Here is a 17,513-nt window from a genome sequence, read left to right on the forward strand (position 1 = left end):
ATACCCTGTATACCCCCTAGATCTTTGGAACCTTTTTAGACATTTTAAGACCCTTTAGACCCCTTCAGACAATTCCAATACTTTAGACCTTAAATTTCACTCTTTGGACCACTACGACCTTTTAAGACCCTTTTAACGCAATTCAGAAAATTTCGACCCTCGAGACACATTTAGACCTTTTCAGACCTTTTGACCTATCCACGTTTCAACCTTTAGACCTTCAAACCATTTGACCTTTACAACTTTTCAGATATGTGACCTTTACACATTTACAACTAGACTATTTAGACATTTAATTCGCAATTAACCACCTTTTATTTAGTACATACTTTTATTTGGACGATGCGCAATCCCATAATCTCCCTGGACCTATGTCGCAGATGAGCAAACAAAGACCCAATCACATCTCTCACCTGTGACTGGATGGAATAACCAATTAGCTCTCACCCAATCAATTACCCCAGATGGTTAGGATTATAAATACATTGACTTCTCCCATTCTCTTATAGCCTAAGAAAGTTTCATTTCATTGCTTATTGGCGAATCATCAACGACAGCGCAGACAGAAACATGCACCATCGAAGCTCCCACGCATGTTCCACATGGAAATGTTGAGGAACTCTGGGAAGGGTTTGAAACAGCAAAAGGCTTACCTTGTGTGGCTTTTGATGGGTGCTTTATGCAATTCTCTTTGGCTGGAAAGCATTGGAGGAGTCAATTTATTTATATATTCCAAGCTATCTGTGGTAATTGATTCAGTGAGAGCTAATTAGTTATTTCTTCCAATCACAGGTGAGGGATGTAAATGGATCATTGACCTTTCTTTTCCATATCTATAGATATATGGAATATATATATATATATATATATATATATATATATATATATACATATATATATATATATATATATATATATATATATATATATATATATATATAATTATATATATATATATTTCCATATATATAGATATTTTCCCTATACATCTCCAGGCTCTTCCCCAATATTTGTCTATTTCAGTCCTCCATCTTAGGCATGGCCTTTCCCTTTCACTGTTGCCATCCATATGTCTCCATGCTGTTACTCTTGTTGCCACCTGTTGTCTGTCCTACTGCAATTGTGTCGTGCCCATTTCCATTCCGTGAGTTCAATTATTTCTAAGATATCCTGTGTTTTGGTTTGTTCTCTGACCCATTAATTTATCTTTCTATGTTTATATGGAATGCAATACCTAACTTATTTCGTTCCACATTGTGTTGTGCTGCTATTAACTTTTTCTCCTTTTTTGTTGTTAACGCTCTATAGATCTGTGCTCTATAGATAATACTTGGAATAATACACTGATTGAAAACTTTCTTTTTCAGACATATTGGAAGACTACCTCTCATGATATTAATCAGCTTTCAATATTGACCATAACTTGATGGTGCAGCAGGGCACAGATCTAGTTCCATCACAGCACCTCCTGCACGATCTGTTATTACCTCCGCCACCAAAGGTGGATGGAGGTTATGTTTTCTCCCCTGTCTGTTTGTATGTCTGTCTTTCTTTCTGTGAACAAGATATCTCAAAAAGTTGTGGATGGATTCGGACGAGATTTGGCCGAGAGGTATTGTATGTGGCAAGGATGAAATCAATATATTTTGGTGAAGATCCAGATTCGGATCCGGCTAATCGAATTTTTAAGTGATTCTTCACCATTGAGTGATCGAGCTAAAACGATACATAGCAGGATATCTCAAAATGTTATGGACGGACTTGGACGATACTTGGTGGTCAGGTTGGGTGTGTGACAAGGACGAATATATTCGATTTTGTTGAAGATCTGAATATGGATTCCAGATACGACAATTATTTAATTTTTAAGTTATTCTTCACCATTGAGTGATCGGCGAAAAGCGTTATTTAACATGATATTTAAAAACGTTATGGACGAATTTTGACTAGACTTGGTGGACGAGTTGTTTAGGTGACAAGAACAAGCCGATTAGATGATTTTGGTTCAGGTCCAAATCCAGATCCGGCCTATCAGTTGGAATCAAAACCATTCATTGACTTTTAACGAGCAATTTATAATCGTGTACAGATGCAATTTGGTGATAGTCTGAGTGGTCATGTTATGCGGAAGAGTTGTTTTTTTTTAACTAGGTGATGGATGGTTTCTTTTTTAACGGTTTGCTCCCCATTTTGCATGGTTAGAGTGCGTATCGCAACTTCTTTGCTGTCCCTCTTCTTCATTTTTACTCTTCTCTTTTGCCCATGTGTCCAGAATAAATTTTAACCCTGAAATTTTACTCTGGACTCTGAGCATACTGTATTTCTCCTGCTACATTTTTTTTCGCCCTCAATAATTGTGAATTTATTTTATCGATAATAGTGTTGCAGAGAAGTGTCGCAAATTATTTTGTCTGTTGTGAGGTGTGTGGGTGCAGTGGCTGGTTAGTGCTTGTCTGCTTAGGAATTGATACAGAATGTACTGCTTATAATATATGATTACATTTTTGATGAGGTGAATTGTATATTCTAAAAATTGCTTTGTGCATAAGGAAAACAGGTTAATCACGTCAATCACACAGGTGTGATTTTATGGTTGCCTCCACGTTTAGAATTGCCTGAAAAATACTAGTTACCAAAGTTGAAAATCCCATAGAAAACCAATAGTAAATTGGACCTGTACAAATCCCATAAAAATCCCATAGTAAATTGGACCAGTAGGATATACTGTTTTTTAAGAAGGAAAATGAAATACTGGCCAGTGGAAAATACCAATAAAAAACAGTAAGTCAATGGGACCTGTGCGAGTCCGGTTGAATACCAATATATAAATGAACAGGATTGTAAATAATCATTTGACATATGTGGGAAAATTACAAGCCCAGACCAGGAATTGAACCCAAGTCCTCTGTTGAACTGAACCAGTGCTCTGCCATCTGAGCTATTTCAGAGGTCACATGTTGATTTAGAATACCAGGAGGTCAATTGGACTAGGAGAATACCAGTTCCAGATATGGAACCAGTGAATCTATTGCCATAAATGTCCTGCCATTTTGTAAATAACTTGTACAACATGAGCACCACAACTTGTATTCACAGAATATAGAACAAAGAACCTACAGGGAAACCCTGTTATAAAGAACATAGCTATAACTCAATTCAATATGGAAATGAGTGTTTTGCGTTTGTTTATAACAAAATATAATAATATTATTATATTATTACCCATATAAATGTCAAACCCATATAAATGTCCTTCTGGTCTGTATTGGTTTAAATGGGATTTTCGACCTGGGTTGTTGAAGGAAGAAACTTCAAGGGGTTTCTATCTGCGGGGTCTAGGAATGGGAAGGTGAGAAGGACGCGGAGAGGTCTCCTGTGGCTTTGTGTGGAGTGCCATGTTTTTTTTTTACTGGATAAACTCCCTTTTGGAAATTGGAAAACTCTCACCTGTCATTGTGACTCAATCGGTTTAAAGAACTGTCACATTCCTCTGAAAAGAAGACACTTTATATCGCTATTTGAATGTTGTATGTTTGAGAACATGTCTCGGCTTTATCAAGTTAACCAATTTGCAGAGAACTTTAATTTATAACAATTTATCATTTACTGTTTTTACATGTAAACTTGTAGAATAATGAGAGAGCAGTTGCCCCTAGTAGTAAACATCTAACATTTTATGGCTGATAAAGGGAAATTTTAAATGAAGAATCTTCAGTGCACCAAACAAGAAAACTGAGGATTATGAATATACACAGTTGTTACATCTTGCCCCACCTTACTCCAATACTTCCCATAGTTTTTCACCTACCACATAGTGCTCTCATAATAATAGACAAAGTAACTTCCTGTCTTCAGGACATCATGAGACGTTAATATCATCTTACCATTTACTATGGCGAATTATGCAATCTCTTCGGTGATTATTAGGCAATGTTTGATGTATAATGCCATGTTACTTACTGTCTGAATATACTTTAACATCCTTCACAATATGCCATGCTTGATCATTATTGATTGTCTGTCTTTGTTTTTTTTCCCCCTTTTTCCTCTTCTTTTTATATTCTTTCTGTTCTGCATACTTCATGAATCTTTTCTCCCCTTCTTACTGCCTTGCTTTCTTGCTTTCACTCTTTGGTGCTTTGTTTCACTAGCTTCGACTCCTTCTCCTCTTTCTTCTGTCCCTCCACCAGGGTCTGGACACAGTCGTGTATGCAACGACTCCGAACGAGCCTACTGCGTCAACGGTGGTCGTTGCTACGTCATAGAAGCTGCCGGCATGTACCAGTTGTCGTGCCAGTAAGACTTGCGTCACCGCGTTGCCAGACCCTCATATCATGAGACATTTAAGTGGCACTTCTTGCAGCTGAAATTGTATCAGGAATTTCTGTCTTACCATTTATTAGATCTCAATTGAATGGCACTTATTTGCCATTTCTTAAAGGTTACTTCACCCAAGTGAAACGTTTTAAGACATCGACCTTAATTTCCCACTTATACAAAGGTTATTGAAGACATGGAGTTTTATACCTACATCAATGTGCACAATATTACAGAATATTGAATAAGAGGGAGCCCAGTATATTGTACAAATTTTGAATAAGCTTTTATAATGTAGTGCAAAGCCAGATACAGACCAAGAAATGCCACTTAAAGTATTAAGCTTATGGCGTATCTTGTTCAGTTAACTTTGTGATTTTGCAAATGATTGTTAATTTTTAACCATCATAGGTATGATAATCAAACCTCAGACACAATTGATAAAAAAGCGCGAATCATCGTGTGCCCATTTCACGCTACAGGTGAATGCATGCCACGTCCACTTTGCATGGGAGGACATTGGTGATGTCAGTGTGTTTCTTCTTCATGTTTCACAAGGCCAAAAGACTGGAGAGATTAATGTTTTTAATGTGGTATAAAGCCTTCTAAGGCATTTCAATTAAATTTCCTGTCATAGGAGAACATATAGAATATCTTGGGATTTTTATTTTTCAATGAGAAACTTAAAAAATATATCAAAATGTTTTTGACACAAGAAATTTGATATTCTTCACAATCACGTCTTTTTACCTTCCACTTCCGACAATGTTTTTGTTGGCTTATCACTTATTTATTTCGTCTTTTACATCGCTTTTAAAACAAATGTTAATACAGGTATCCCCCACTTAATGAAGGTTCGCATAATGAAGGTCCGCACAACGAATGATTCCATTTAGGCCTATTCATCTTAATGCTTAACAAAGGTCTTCATTCGCTACAAGAAAGAAGCTGTTACAGCGACATCGTGTTTGTGCAATTCCCAAATAAAATTTAAAAAACACCAAATACCATATAAAATGCCATATAAAAAATACCAATATAATAAAATACCAAATAAAAAAAAATACCACATCTCCTCAACCCCCTCCTGTCCTCCCGCCGCCACCTTCTGTACGGGAACTTAGACTCCTGATTGCTTTGTAAGTGTTACAACCAAATTAACTTCATTATTCGGTAAATAATAGAATTATAATTTCACTTACAACGAAAACCATCGTTATACCAAGCATTGGGTTTGCTTTTAGACCGAACAATTACGGTTAGTAAATGAAGTGTAATTTTCCCATTAAAAATAATGAATAACGAGTTCCTACACAAGGAAGGTTCGCATAATGAAGGGTATAAAGGTACGTAACTCCTTCGTTAAGTGGGGGATACCTGTAATCATTTGATGCTCAGCGTTCACCTTCTTCATTCAGTGTACATCAAATATAACATTATAACAACTCGTTTAAAATAACATCAGTTATACAATGACGACAGCCTGGTGTTGGCTTAGCACTTAGGGTGCTGGCTTTGGATCCTAGGATCCCGGGTTCGAATCCCGGTATAGGCCTGGTGTTGGCTTAGCGGTTAGGGTGCCGGCTTGGGATCCTAGGATCCCGGGTTAGAATCCCGGTATAGGCCTGGTGTTGGCTTAGCAGTTAGGGTGCCTGCTTGGGATCCGAGGATCCTGGGTTAGAATCCCGGCCAATCGCTGAATTAACACCAGGGGGGTTGACTCAACCTGTCATCCTACTGAGGTCGGCAAATTGAGTACCAGTTCACTGGTAATTCCCTGTGTGTCGCAATAGGTGACTAACAGGGTTGGCGGCAGGAAGGGCATCCGGCCATAAAACATTGCTCCAAAAATGGGACCAAGGTGCTCAAAAAAGGCCAACCCCTGCTCTGCGGGGAAAAATGGTCTCTAAAGGCGGTTCATACAATGACGACAGAAACTATGCAGTGATAAGGGGATGATGAATGACCGATACCATACATTAACAAGAGATAGTTAAAATGGGATTTAAAAAAATAAATAAAGTTTGCTACTATTAAAGATTTTTCATTTTTCTTAACAACTTTCAGCTTCTTTTAGGCTTCCTCTTATGGTACTGGAAGTTCATGGAGCTCCTTCCAGTGACATTGTGATATTTCTACAGGCAAAAAGACCCGGAATCATCTGCATTCTCTTCGGGCCAGGTTTCTGAACAGTTCATCAAACCCACACCAATGAGAACAAGTTTTACACACTCCACCACCAGGGTGCTCATTATGAGCATTCAATATTTTAAGTGTCTCTATTTTAAATTGTCTTCAACGTTTTTCTCGATCACATTAACACTCGAAATATCTTCTGTCTTTTGGGCACATGAAATGTGATACCCAAACACTCTGACATCATCATTGTCTCACGATGCATAGTATAGTTTAGTTTGGTAAAAAAAGAGCACTCGTTACCACGCGTTATCCAGATAAGCTGAAAGATTTTTGATCCTGAAAGATTCTGCCTGTAGTATGTTCTCGTTCTTATAAAAATGATATTTATTAAAACGTTTCGCTGATTTATTTTTAAATAGCTGACATTTAAAATATATACTGATGGAAACTCTGAGGCAGCGCTCCACAAAATATGACTCAACGAGGTAATACATTGCGGGTTTTATTTGTTTCTTCATATTGTATAAAACTCCATAAACAAATATTGATGTTAACAAACACTAATAATGAATTCAAATAATGACCAGGCATTTTTTTTTCAAAATGAAATTTTATATGTATTATCTTAAAACAAAAGTGTGACCTTCACAAACCAAGCTCGAGCCAAAAATATGCACAAATGTTATTATCAAACTATTGTTTTATTAATTCAAACAGTGGTAACGGTCACATTGTGAGAGAGAACTCATGAGAAATGTCAAGGTGACCAGGTTAAACACTGGCGTTAAAATTGATTTTTTGATTAGTGGTGGTGATTGTGCCTTTTTAAATGTGAATAGTGTCATTGCAATATCCATATATGTACAACACGGCAAACTGTTGTATGATTTATGCATTTAGAGTACGAAAGCCTTTTCTTTTTTGAAGAGCTGACCTGAGATGGGGAAACATTATCGCTTTATTTTTACACCATTGATAATAACATACTTTTAAATTGGTTATCTTTGTTCTCCTCTTCCATGTGTTAATTCAAGGTGTTAAAATATTATACAGTTAATGATGCAATATTTATCACTTTTTCAACAAACACATTTTTATTTGTGTTGTTTTGGAGCTTTATCCTCAGACTAGTTATTAGTCCCCTACCGGTGTACACCGGAGGGGACTATAGGTTGGCACAACGTCCCTCCGTCTGTCTGTCAGTCTGTCAGTCTGTCCGTCTGTCAGTCCGTCATGCAAAGAACAGTTTTCCGGACTTTTTTTCTAAACTCTCAATGCTAATAATTTCAAACTTGGTACGTGGTTTCCTCATGATAAGTTACAGATCAAGTTCGAACTTCACGACATTTCGATCATTTTTGACAAAGTTATGGCACTTTGAACTTTGGTAATTTCCACAACAGTTTTCCGGACGACAGACTGCCGGTAGGGGACATGTATTGCAGCGCAATACTCAGAATGCTTGTTAATATAGGATATATATATATATATATATATATATATATATATATATATATATATATATATATGTATGTATATATATATATATATATTATATATATATATATATATGTATATATATATATATATGTATATTGTATATATATATGTATATATGTATATATATATGTATATATATATATATATATATATATATATATATATGTATATATATATATATATATATATGTATATATATATGTATATATATATATATATATATGTATATATATATGTATATATATATATATATATATGTATATATATATATATATATATATATGTATATATATATATATATATATGTATATATATATATATATATATATATATATATATATATATATATATATATATATATGTATATATATGTATATATATGTATATATATATATATATGTATATATATGTATATATATATATATATATATATATATATAATGTATGTATATATTATATATATATATATATATATATAATATATATATATATATATACATATATATATTATAATAGGCGAAGGCGATTCTGTCCGTCTGTCCGGGAGTGTGGCTTAGTCCGTTTGCAGAGTAGCTCCACCCATTCTTGGAGAGGCTTCATGTAAACAAATATCCACCATTTTATTACCTCGAATGGCTTTGAGGCCTGTTTAGTTAGGCCCATGCTGTCTTTCTCTCTCACACAGGTTTATTTCAATTCTAATTCGACATATCGTTTCATTTTTAACAGTCGCTAACATAGTGTTAGACTCGGTTGAAAAAAAACGGGAAGAGAATCCCAATAAAGTTTCCGTTTATAGAACGAAATGATTTCTCAAAAGCCTGTAAACTAAAGCCCGTTCATTGAGAGTCACCCTCACAATTTTATCCCGCATTCACCATCTGATTTAATTTTTATCGATGGTTTTTGACTCGGTGTCAGAAATAATTGAGAACATTCACGCACACACAGGAAATTGCAGAGATATATTTATAAAAATCGCGCCACGATGATACACGAAAATACACTGCCTAAAATAACAGTCGGGGAAAATGTCGACATATATTAAAAATTCGCTTTTTCTTTTCCGTTAACATTTATTACTTTTACGTTTTATGACAGTCGGCACAAAAACGACATATATATCTTCGTTATTTCTTATTTCATTCAACATTATTATCCGGAAGTAAAATATGTTTCAGGAAATTACCGAGAGATATTTCTTCGTTTTTTTTTTATTAGTTATGTGCGCATACACTTTAAATTGGTTTATTTGAAATCTTTAATTTTCACAATGTAATTTACTTGCCATTTGTCATTTGATAATTACGAGACACTTCCTCTTGAGGATCGTGACAATTCATGCGTTGCATGGAAACTTCCATTTCCAAAATGAATGCGACGGTCGATGAAGAACGCAGACTTGAACAGGATGTAGCAAGAAAACGAATAAGACGGGCGAACGAGTCCGTCGACGAACGTCAATGCAGACTTGAACAGGATGTAGCAAGAACCGCACAGAGACCGCACGAGATGGGAGAACCGCACAGAATGCTGCTGCAACAACGATGAGGAGGGTTGGAGAGGAGTGAGGGGTTGGAGAGCGAGGTGCTAGGGGTTGGAGAGTGAGGAGCGAGGGGTTGGAGAGTGAGGAGCGAGGGGTTGGAGAGCGAGGAGCGAGGGGTTGGAGAGCGAGTAGATAGGGGTTGGAGAGTGAGGAGCAAGGAGTTGGAGAGCGAGGGGTTGGAGAGCGAGGTGCTAGGGGTTGGAGAGCGAGGGGTTGGAGAGCGAGGGGTTGGAGAGCGAGGGGTTGGAGAGCGAGGAGATAGGGGTTGGAGAGTGAGGAGCAAGGAGTTGGAGAGTGAGGACCGATTGGAGTGGAGAGTGAGGGCCGATTGGAGCAGAGAGTGAGGAGCGATTGGAGTGCAGAGGAGTGTGAGGAGGTATTGGAGAGGGGTGTGAGGAGGTATTGGAGAGTAGTGTGAGGAGGTATTGGAGAGGAGAGTGAGGGGTTGGAGAGGAGTGTGAGGGGTTGGAGAGGAGTGTGAGGGGTTGGAGAGGAGTGTGAGGGGTTGGGGAGGAGTGTGAGGAGTGTGAGGGGTTGGCGAGGAGTGTGAGGGGTTGCAGAGGTGTGTGAGGGATTGGAGAGGAGTGTGAGGGATTGGAGAGGAGTGTGAGGGATTGGAGAGGAGTGTGAGGGATTGTAGAGGAGTATGAGGGATTGGAGAGGAGTGTGAGGGATTGGAGAGGAGTGTGAGGGATTGGAGAGGAGTGTGAGGGATTGTAGAGGAGTATGAGGGATTGGAGAGGAGTGTGAGGGATTGGAGAGGAGTGTGAGGGATTGGAGAGGAGTGTGAATGGTTGGAGAGGAGTGTGAGGGGCTGGAGAGGAGTGTGAGGAGCTGGAGAGGAGTGTGAGGGGTTGGAGAGGAGGGTGAGGGGTTGGAGAGGAGTGTGAGGGGTTGGAGAGGAGTGTGAGGGGTTGGAGAGGAGTGTGAGGGGTTGGAGAGGAGTGTGAGGGATTGGAGAGGAGTGTGAGGAGGTGTTGGAGAGGAGCGAGGGGTTGGAGAGTGAGGAACGATTGGAGAGGAGAGTGAGGAGCGATTGGAGAGGAGAGTGAGGCGCGATTGGAGAGGAGAGTGAGGCGCGATTGGAGAGGCAAGTGAAGCGCGATTGGAGAGGCAAGTGAAGCGCGATTGGAGGGGAGTATGAGAAATTGAAGAGGAGTGTGAGGGATTTGAGAGGAGTGTGAGGGATTGGAGAGGAGTGTGAGGGATTTGAGAGGAGTGGGAATGGTTGGAGAGGAGTGTGAGGGGTTGGAGAGGAGTGTGAGGGGTTGGCGAGGAGTGTGAGGGGTTGGCGAGGAGTGTGAGGGGTTGGCGAGGAGTGTGAGGGGTTGGCGAGGAGTGTGAGGGGTTGGCGAGGCATGTGAGGGGTTGGCGAGGAGTGTGAGGGGTTGGCGAGGAGTGTGAGGGGTTGGCGAGGAGTGTGAGGGGTTGGCGAGGCATGTGAGGGGTTGGAGAGGAGTGTGAGGAGGTACTGGAGAGGAGTGTGAGGAGGTATTGGAGAGGAGTGCGAGGAGGTATTGGAGAGGAGTGCGAGGAGGTATTGGAGAGGAGTGCGAGGAGGTATTGGAGTGGAGTGCGAGGAGGTATTGGAGTGGAGTGCGAGGAGGTATTGGAGAGGAGTGCGAGGAGGTATTGGAGAGGAGTGCAAAGAGGTATTGGAGAGGAGTGTGAGGAGGTATTGGAGAGGAGTGTGAGGAGGTATTGGAGAGGAGTGCGAGGAGGTATTGGAGAGGAGTGTGAGGAGGTATTGGAGAGGAGTGTGAGGAGGAGTGGCATTGGGGAGGTGTGAGGGTGGAGAGGAGTGCGGGATCACATATTATGTGAAATAAATAAATTGTGTTCATTACACCATTTTAACCATTTTGTAAAATTTAATGTGCCGCAGCTAAATCAAGATGTCGAAATGTCACACACGTCCATACCCGGGGGATTCCCACGGGTGACCCCACTAGTATATATATATATACAGTCATGTGAAAAGTAAGTACACCCCATGCAAAGTTTTGACTTTTTCAACACATTTCAACATACAGCTATTTGATCTTCATTTCAACAATATTGATAGATAAAGGTGATATAATAAAACAAATATCATGAAACATTTACATTTTGTAGTCCATTGTATAATTTAAATAAACATAAATGCAAATTTTGCATGTGGAAAAAGTAAGTACACCCTTGGCTCTAATAGGTGGTATTGCCCCCTTTGGCAGAAACAACCTCAAATAGGCATTTCTTATAGCTGTCTACCAGTCTCTGACATCGACTGGGAGAAATTTTTGCCCACTCCTCCATGCAGAATTCTTTCAGCTGTGCGATGTTTGAGGGGTTTCTTGCATGCACAGCTCGTTTCAAATCCCCCCACAACATCTCGATGGGATTTAGATCCGGGCTTTGACTTGGCCATTGCAGAACCCTCCGTTTCTTTCTTTCCAGCCATTCCTTGGTGGATTTACTGGTATGTTTAGGGTCGTTGTCATGTTGCAAGGTGCACCTCCGGTTGAGCTTCAACTTCTCCGACAGATGGCCTCACATTATCCTCAAGCACCCTCTGGTGAAATGAAGAATTCATAGTGGATTCTATGATGGTGAGCTGCCCAGGCTCTGATGCAGCAAAGCTGCCCCAAACCATAATATTTCCACCACCATGCTTTACAGTTGGTATCACGTTCTTGTGGTCAAATGCTGTCTTTGGCTTTCGCCAAACATGTCTTCTGGTACTGTGGCCAAATAGCTATACCTTTGACTCAACTGTCCAGAGCACATTGCTCCAGAAGTGCTGGTCTTTGCCTAGGTGCTCATTGGCAAACTTTAGTCTTGCCCTGATGTTCTTTCTGGACAGCAAAGGTTTCCTCCTGGCACACCTCCCATGTAGATCAAATTTGTGCAGCCTCTTTCTAATGGTAGACTCGTGCACTTTGACATCAACAGTGGCAAGAGCTACCTGTAGGTCCCGTGATGACATTCTGGGGTTCTTAGAGACTTCTTTCAGCATCTTGCTGTCTGTTCTCGGGCTGATCTTGCTGGGGCGGCCTGGCCTGACCAAGTTGGCAGTTGTTTGGAATCTTCTCCACTTGTGGATGATCTTCCGGACAGTCGAATGATTGATTTCAAATTGTTTGGAGATCTTTTTAAATCGCTTCCCAGACTCGTAGGCCTCTATAACTTTCTTTCTGAAGGCCTCAGAGAGCTCTTTTGATCTAGGCATGGTGACGCCGCACACTGCAACAACAAAGAGCAAACCAAACGAAATGTCTGAGGTTTAAATATATCTTCTCCTTCTCCTTCTCCTTCCTTTCTGTTTGGTTATTTAATTATGTATTTTTGTCTTTTTTATCTTTGTTTTACGTACTATGTCAAAGCGTCTTTGGGTTTCTTGAAAAGCGCTATACAAAATAAATGTATTATTATTATTATTATTATTATTATTATTATTATTAAATAAGACAGGTTCCTCCAAGATCCTCTCTGACGATGTTCTCATCATTTGCACCTGCGCTGGTGCATCTGATTCTAATTTTAGGTATTTGATATAGTGATAAATGTAGGGGTGTACTTACTTTTTCCACTTGCGAAATTTGCATTCATGTTTATTTAAATTATACAATGGACTACAAAATGTAAATGTTTCATGATATTTGTTATATTATATCACCTATATCTCTCAATATTGTTGAAATGAAGATCACATAGCTGTATGTTGAAATGCAGCCTTGGCATTTAATATGGAATATATTTTTTTTCTTGACTTGGGTTTACCTTCTTAACTCATTATACAATCTGGTGAGTTTCTTTTACACTTTGGTGATTTATTTGTTAAAAGAACCATGTCACTGATTGTCTGTCGCAGCAAGAAGTCAACAGCAGGATTATATCACAGGTGGCGTGGCAAAATGTACGGACAGGTGCATTTGATGATTGGCTTCACAGTCGGGTATACAAGGGTTGTTGCGTTCTGTATTTGTGGAAAACAACTGCTGCATGTCTCCAAAAGTTATTGACGCTTCCTCTGGAGATGGTCCGTCAACTCGACAATGCTGTTTGTCATTTAGTGGTGGCTTTACGAAATTCCGGCATGAAACAGCGTGCTATTGCTCGGCAGTATGGCATCACTCAAGGTCAGGTGTCAAAGATCCTGGAACGAAATGCTCAGAGGGGTGTCCCTACTCCAATACCGAGGTCAGGACGTCCCCGCAGAACCACAAGGAGGGATGATCGCCAGCTGCACCGGTTAGTCCGCAATGGCCGTACCAAGTCAGCTAATCGGCTTCGGGCTGAGTGGCAGCAACTGACAAATGTGCCTGTATCCAGAAGGCTAGTCAATCAATGACTGGTTCAAGCAGGCTATCGTGCCAGGCGTCCCCTGAGAAAGCCATGTCTGACCAGACAACACCGCCAGCGGCGGTTGCAGTGGGCCAGAGAGCACCGTCAATGGCAGCCAGGACACTGGAATCACGTGATCTTCAGTGACAAGTCTAGATTTCTGGTCTATCGTCAATATTGCCGCGTCCGAGTGTGCAGACAAGTGCATGAAGCCTACAACGAAGATTGTATAGTGCCAAGAGTCCATGCTGGAGGTGGTGGGGTGACCGTTTCGGCTGCTTTTCATGCAGGGGGCAAAACTGACCTGGTTGTTCTGAATGGAAACCTGAACCAGTTCAAGCACAGGGCCATTCTGAAAGAAACATTGCTTCCATTTGTTCGTGCAGCCTATCGAGGAAACTTTGTCTTCCAAGATGACAATGCACGGCCTCATCGTGCTCGCATGATCCAACACTTTCTTGCTGACCGTGGTGTGGAGCATATGGAGTGGCCTGCCATGTCCCAGGATATGAATCCGATCGAGAACTTGTGGGCAGACTTAACGCGTCAAATCGACCACTTGGACCAGCAGCCTGCCTCTGTGCGTGAATTGCAGCAGGCTATTGTCACTGCATGGCAAGCGATTCCTGTCCAAACCTTGGCAAATCTCGTGAACAGCATGCCTCAACGTGTACGTGCTCTCCTGAATGCTCGTGGGGGTTAAACGAAGTACTGAACTGTAATTTTACTGTCCGTAATCCCAGTCATAATGTAAATTTTGTTTTTGTTTAAAAACAAATTGGCTAATGTGCAAAATAAAGAGATACTTCTGGAAAACGTACAGAAGTTTAACACAGTACTGTCCGTGAATTGAGTTCCATATCAGTTTACATCACTTTCAAGGATCAATTTACTTGTTTCGAACTGTCAAATGTGGTTTTTGTTTCTTTTAAAGGTGACATTAACAAAATCTAGCATAATCTCAACATAATTCCAATGAACTTTTGGTTCTAAGTCATCTTGAAAAGTAAGTTCACCCCCACAAAAAAAATATTCCATATTAAATGCCAAGTCTGTACTTATTTTTTAAGGAAATTCTAAAAATAAAATGACACTTTGACATAATGCGGTATGTGTAGATCACTGGCAAAGAAAATCTCAATTTTATCCATTTTAAATTCAGGCTACAACACAACAAAATGTGAAAAAGTCAAGGGATATGAACACTTTCTGAAGACACTGTGTATATATATATATATATATATATATATATATATATATATATATATATATATATATATATAATTTCAAAACACACCTGGTCATAAGTGTGCCTCACTGACCGGGTCCTCAGTCGAGGTCCTCAGCATCATCCCGTTTCGGCCCTTAAACCTCGATACGGTCAACCAAAGTGGGCCAGCAGGGGCACATACACAAACACATGCAGCAGCTACACCCGGATGCATACATACACCCACCCCCAGCCAGTGAGAACACAGACTACAACAACAAAACTGCCGCCACTCCAAGAATACACAGCCCCTCATCCAATCACTCACACACCAAAAAATAAAAAACCAACCAACCACCTACCCTTACAACATGCACGACTCAAACAACAATACATTCATGCAAAACCACACCCACTCCTGCAAAAGACACACCCACTCCTGCAACACACACACCCTCTCCTGCAAAACACACACACACACACACACAGACACACACACACCATTCACACATCTCCATTTCTCTGCCACGCTCAGTCATTACCCCTTCAGGCTGAAATGAACCACCACCCACAACCTCAACCTACACCGTTCGATGTGCCTCCATAAACTTCCTCCAAATCCAAAGTGAGCCTTTCAAGGCAACCTGGGCCACTCTGTCACACACCCTCCTTTCTGTCCCACACACTCCAAGCCGATCAAGAAATGCAGAAAAGGAATTGCCAATATACCCTCGACACCCCACCTCAAATGGCTGACAAGAAACTCGCCAACCCTTCTCCCGACACACTGCCTCCAGCTCACTGTACTTTCCTCTCTTCCTCTCATTCACCTCCTCCATGTTCTCTTCCCAAGGTACAGACAATTCCCCGAAGATGACCTGTCTTGTTGCACCTGACCAGATGACAATGTCAGTCCGCAACCTTGTCACACAGATCTCCACTGGGAATACCAATTGTGGCTTTAGGTCTGACACCACCTGCCAATCACAAGCCTCTGACAGCCCTCTTGCTTTCCACCTCCTCCTCTTTCCACCTCTTACCTATTGCTCCTCTTTGACAAACAACACCCCTCCCCCATCGGTCTCCTTCTCCACTCTTCTCTCTCTCTCAATCTCAGCACCTCTTGTTGCACCATCTGCACTACCACCGCCAGCACCTGATCTTGCTGCCACTTGTATCTTCCTGCTGCCAATGCTACTGAGCATTACTCAGTGTATATATGTATGCTGCACCGTTCCCAAACCTCCACAAAAATAACATCTCTCCTCTTGCAACAACCCCCACAATCTAAAGTTTTCTGGTGATGGAAGTACATCATACGTTGCCCGCAACAGGAAACTCAACAATATTGGCTACATCCTCCAAATCTCTTGCCACTTCAATGTCCTCACCTGCACACCTTCCCACCACGTCCAAGCACCTTGCTGTGCATGTCCGACTGCTTTCACATATCTCCCCTCTTCCTCCTTTCTTCTCACCTCCCTCTCAACCATCTGCCTCCTCTCTTTCACACATGCCTTTCCCCATCGCTCATGCTCCATCCACCCCAAGCCATGCTTCCCGTGCTGTACCATCCCCACGACCTCCTCCTGTTGCAACCGCTCCTCCATCTCATCCACCTCTGCTCTTGCACACCACTTCCGACTTCTCTTCTTCTCTGGGAGAGCATTCTTTACCACTGAATCACTCGAATCCCGCAACATCAATAACTCCCGCACCCTCACCACCTTAAACTCCTCGGTTAACGATGTCAAGGGAAACTGGAGTTTTCCACCTTGACCATAAAAGGCAATGCTCATCAAACAGCATGGCACTCCCAACCACCTCCTCAACAAACCCACTCACCACAACCTCCATCCTCTCTACATGCCCAATCGCAATATCATACATCATCAATGGCCACAATACTCATGGCATCAACCCAAACATCAAACACCATACCTTCAACTTACCTGGCAAACCACATCCATCAAACCTTTTCAAACCTCCCAAAAGCTTGTTTCTCACCTCCTCCACCCTTCCCACATCATTCAACTCCACTGCATACCATCTTCCCAAACTCTTCACAGGGGCCTCCACCAATGATTGAACCACCTCCCCACCCAGATCAAACCTGTGCATGTTATCCACCACTCCTCATCTCACGACCACACTCCTCGACTTTCTTGCTTTAAATCCCATTCTTGCCCACCGCATCAACCTTTCCAGTCGTCCCAGTACCTCTACTGCTGCATCAGCCGACTGTTGGACAACTGTCAGGTCATCCATAAATGCAAACATGGCTGGCAAACTCTGACCAGGGGCTAGCTCCACTTCTTTCCCATGTCCACTCACCGCACGTATCAACAACTCCATAACCAGCACAAACAAAATAGGGGAGATGGTACATCCCATCGGGATCCTCACTTCCAACTTCTGCCACTCTGTTACATAGGACTGTGTCGCAAACCGCATCCAAAACTGATCATAATATGCCAT

The 17,513-nt window shown here is 41.0% G+C and overlaps 1 protein-coding gene across 1 annotated transcript in view; it reads left to right on the forward strand.

Moving 5' to 3' along the window:
- The window catches only part of LOC137433227 (pro-neuregulin-1, membrane-bound isoform-like), a 376,724-nt gene that overhangs the window by 49,834 nt on the left and 309,377 nt on the right, over positions 1 to 17,513 (forward strand). The window contains exon 2 of the mRNA XM_078784011.1: positions 4,152 to 4,296. Coding sequence (XP_078640137.1) covers positions 4,152 to 4,296 — 145 coding nt within the window. The remainder of the gene's footprint in view (positions 1 to 4,151; positions 4,297 to 17,513) is intronic.

This window comes from Myxine glutinosa, chromosome 8 (genome assembly GCF_964187855.1).
Source record: "Myxine glutinosa chromosome 8, kmMyxGlut1.1, whole genome shotgun sequence".
Lineage (NCBI taxonomy): Eukaryota > Metazoa > Chordata > Myxini > Myxiniformes > Myxinidae > Myxine > Myxine glutinosa.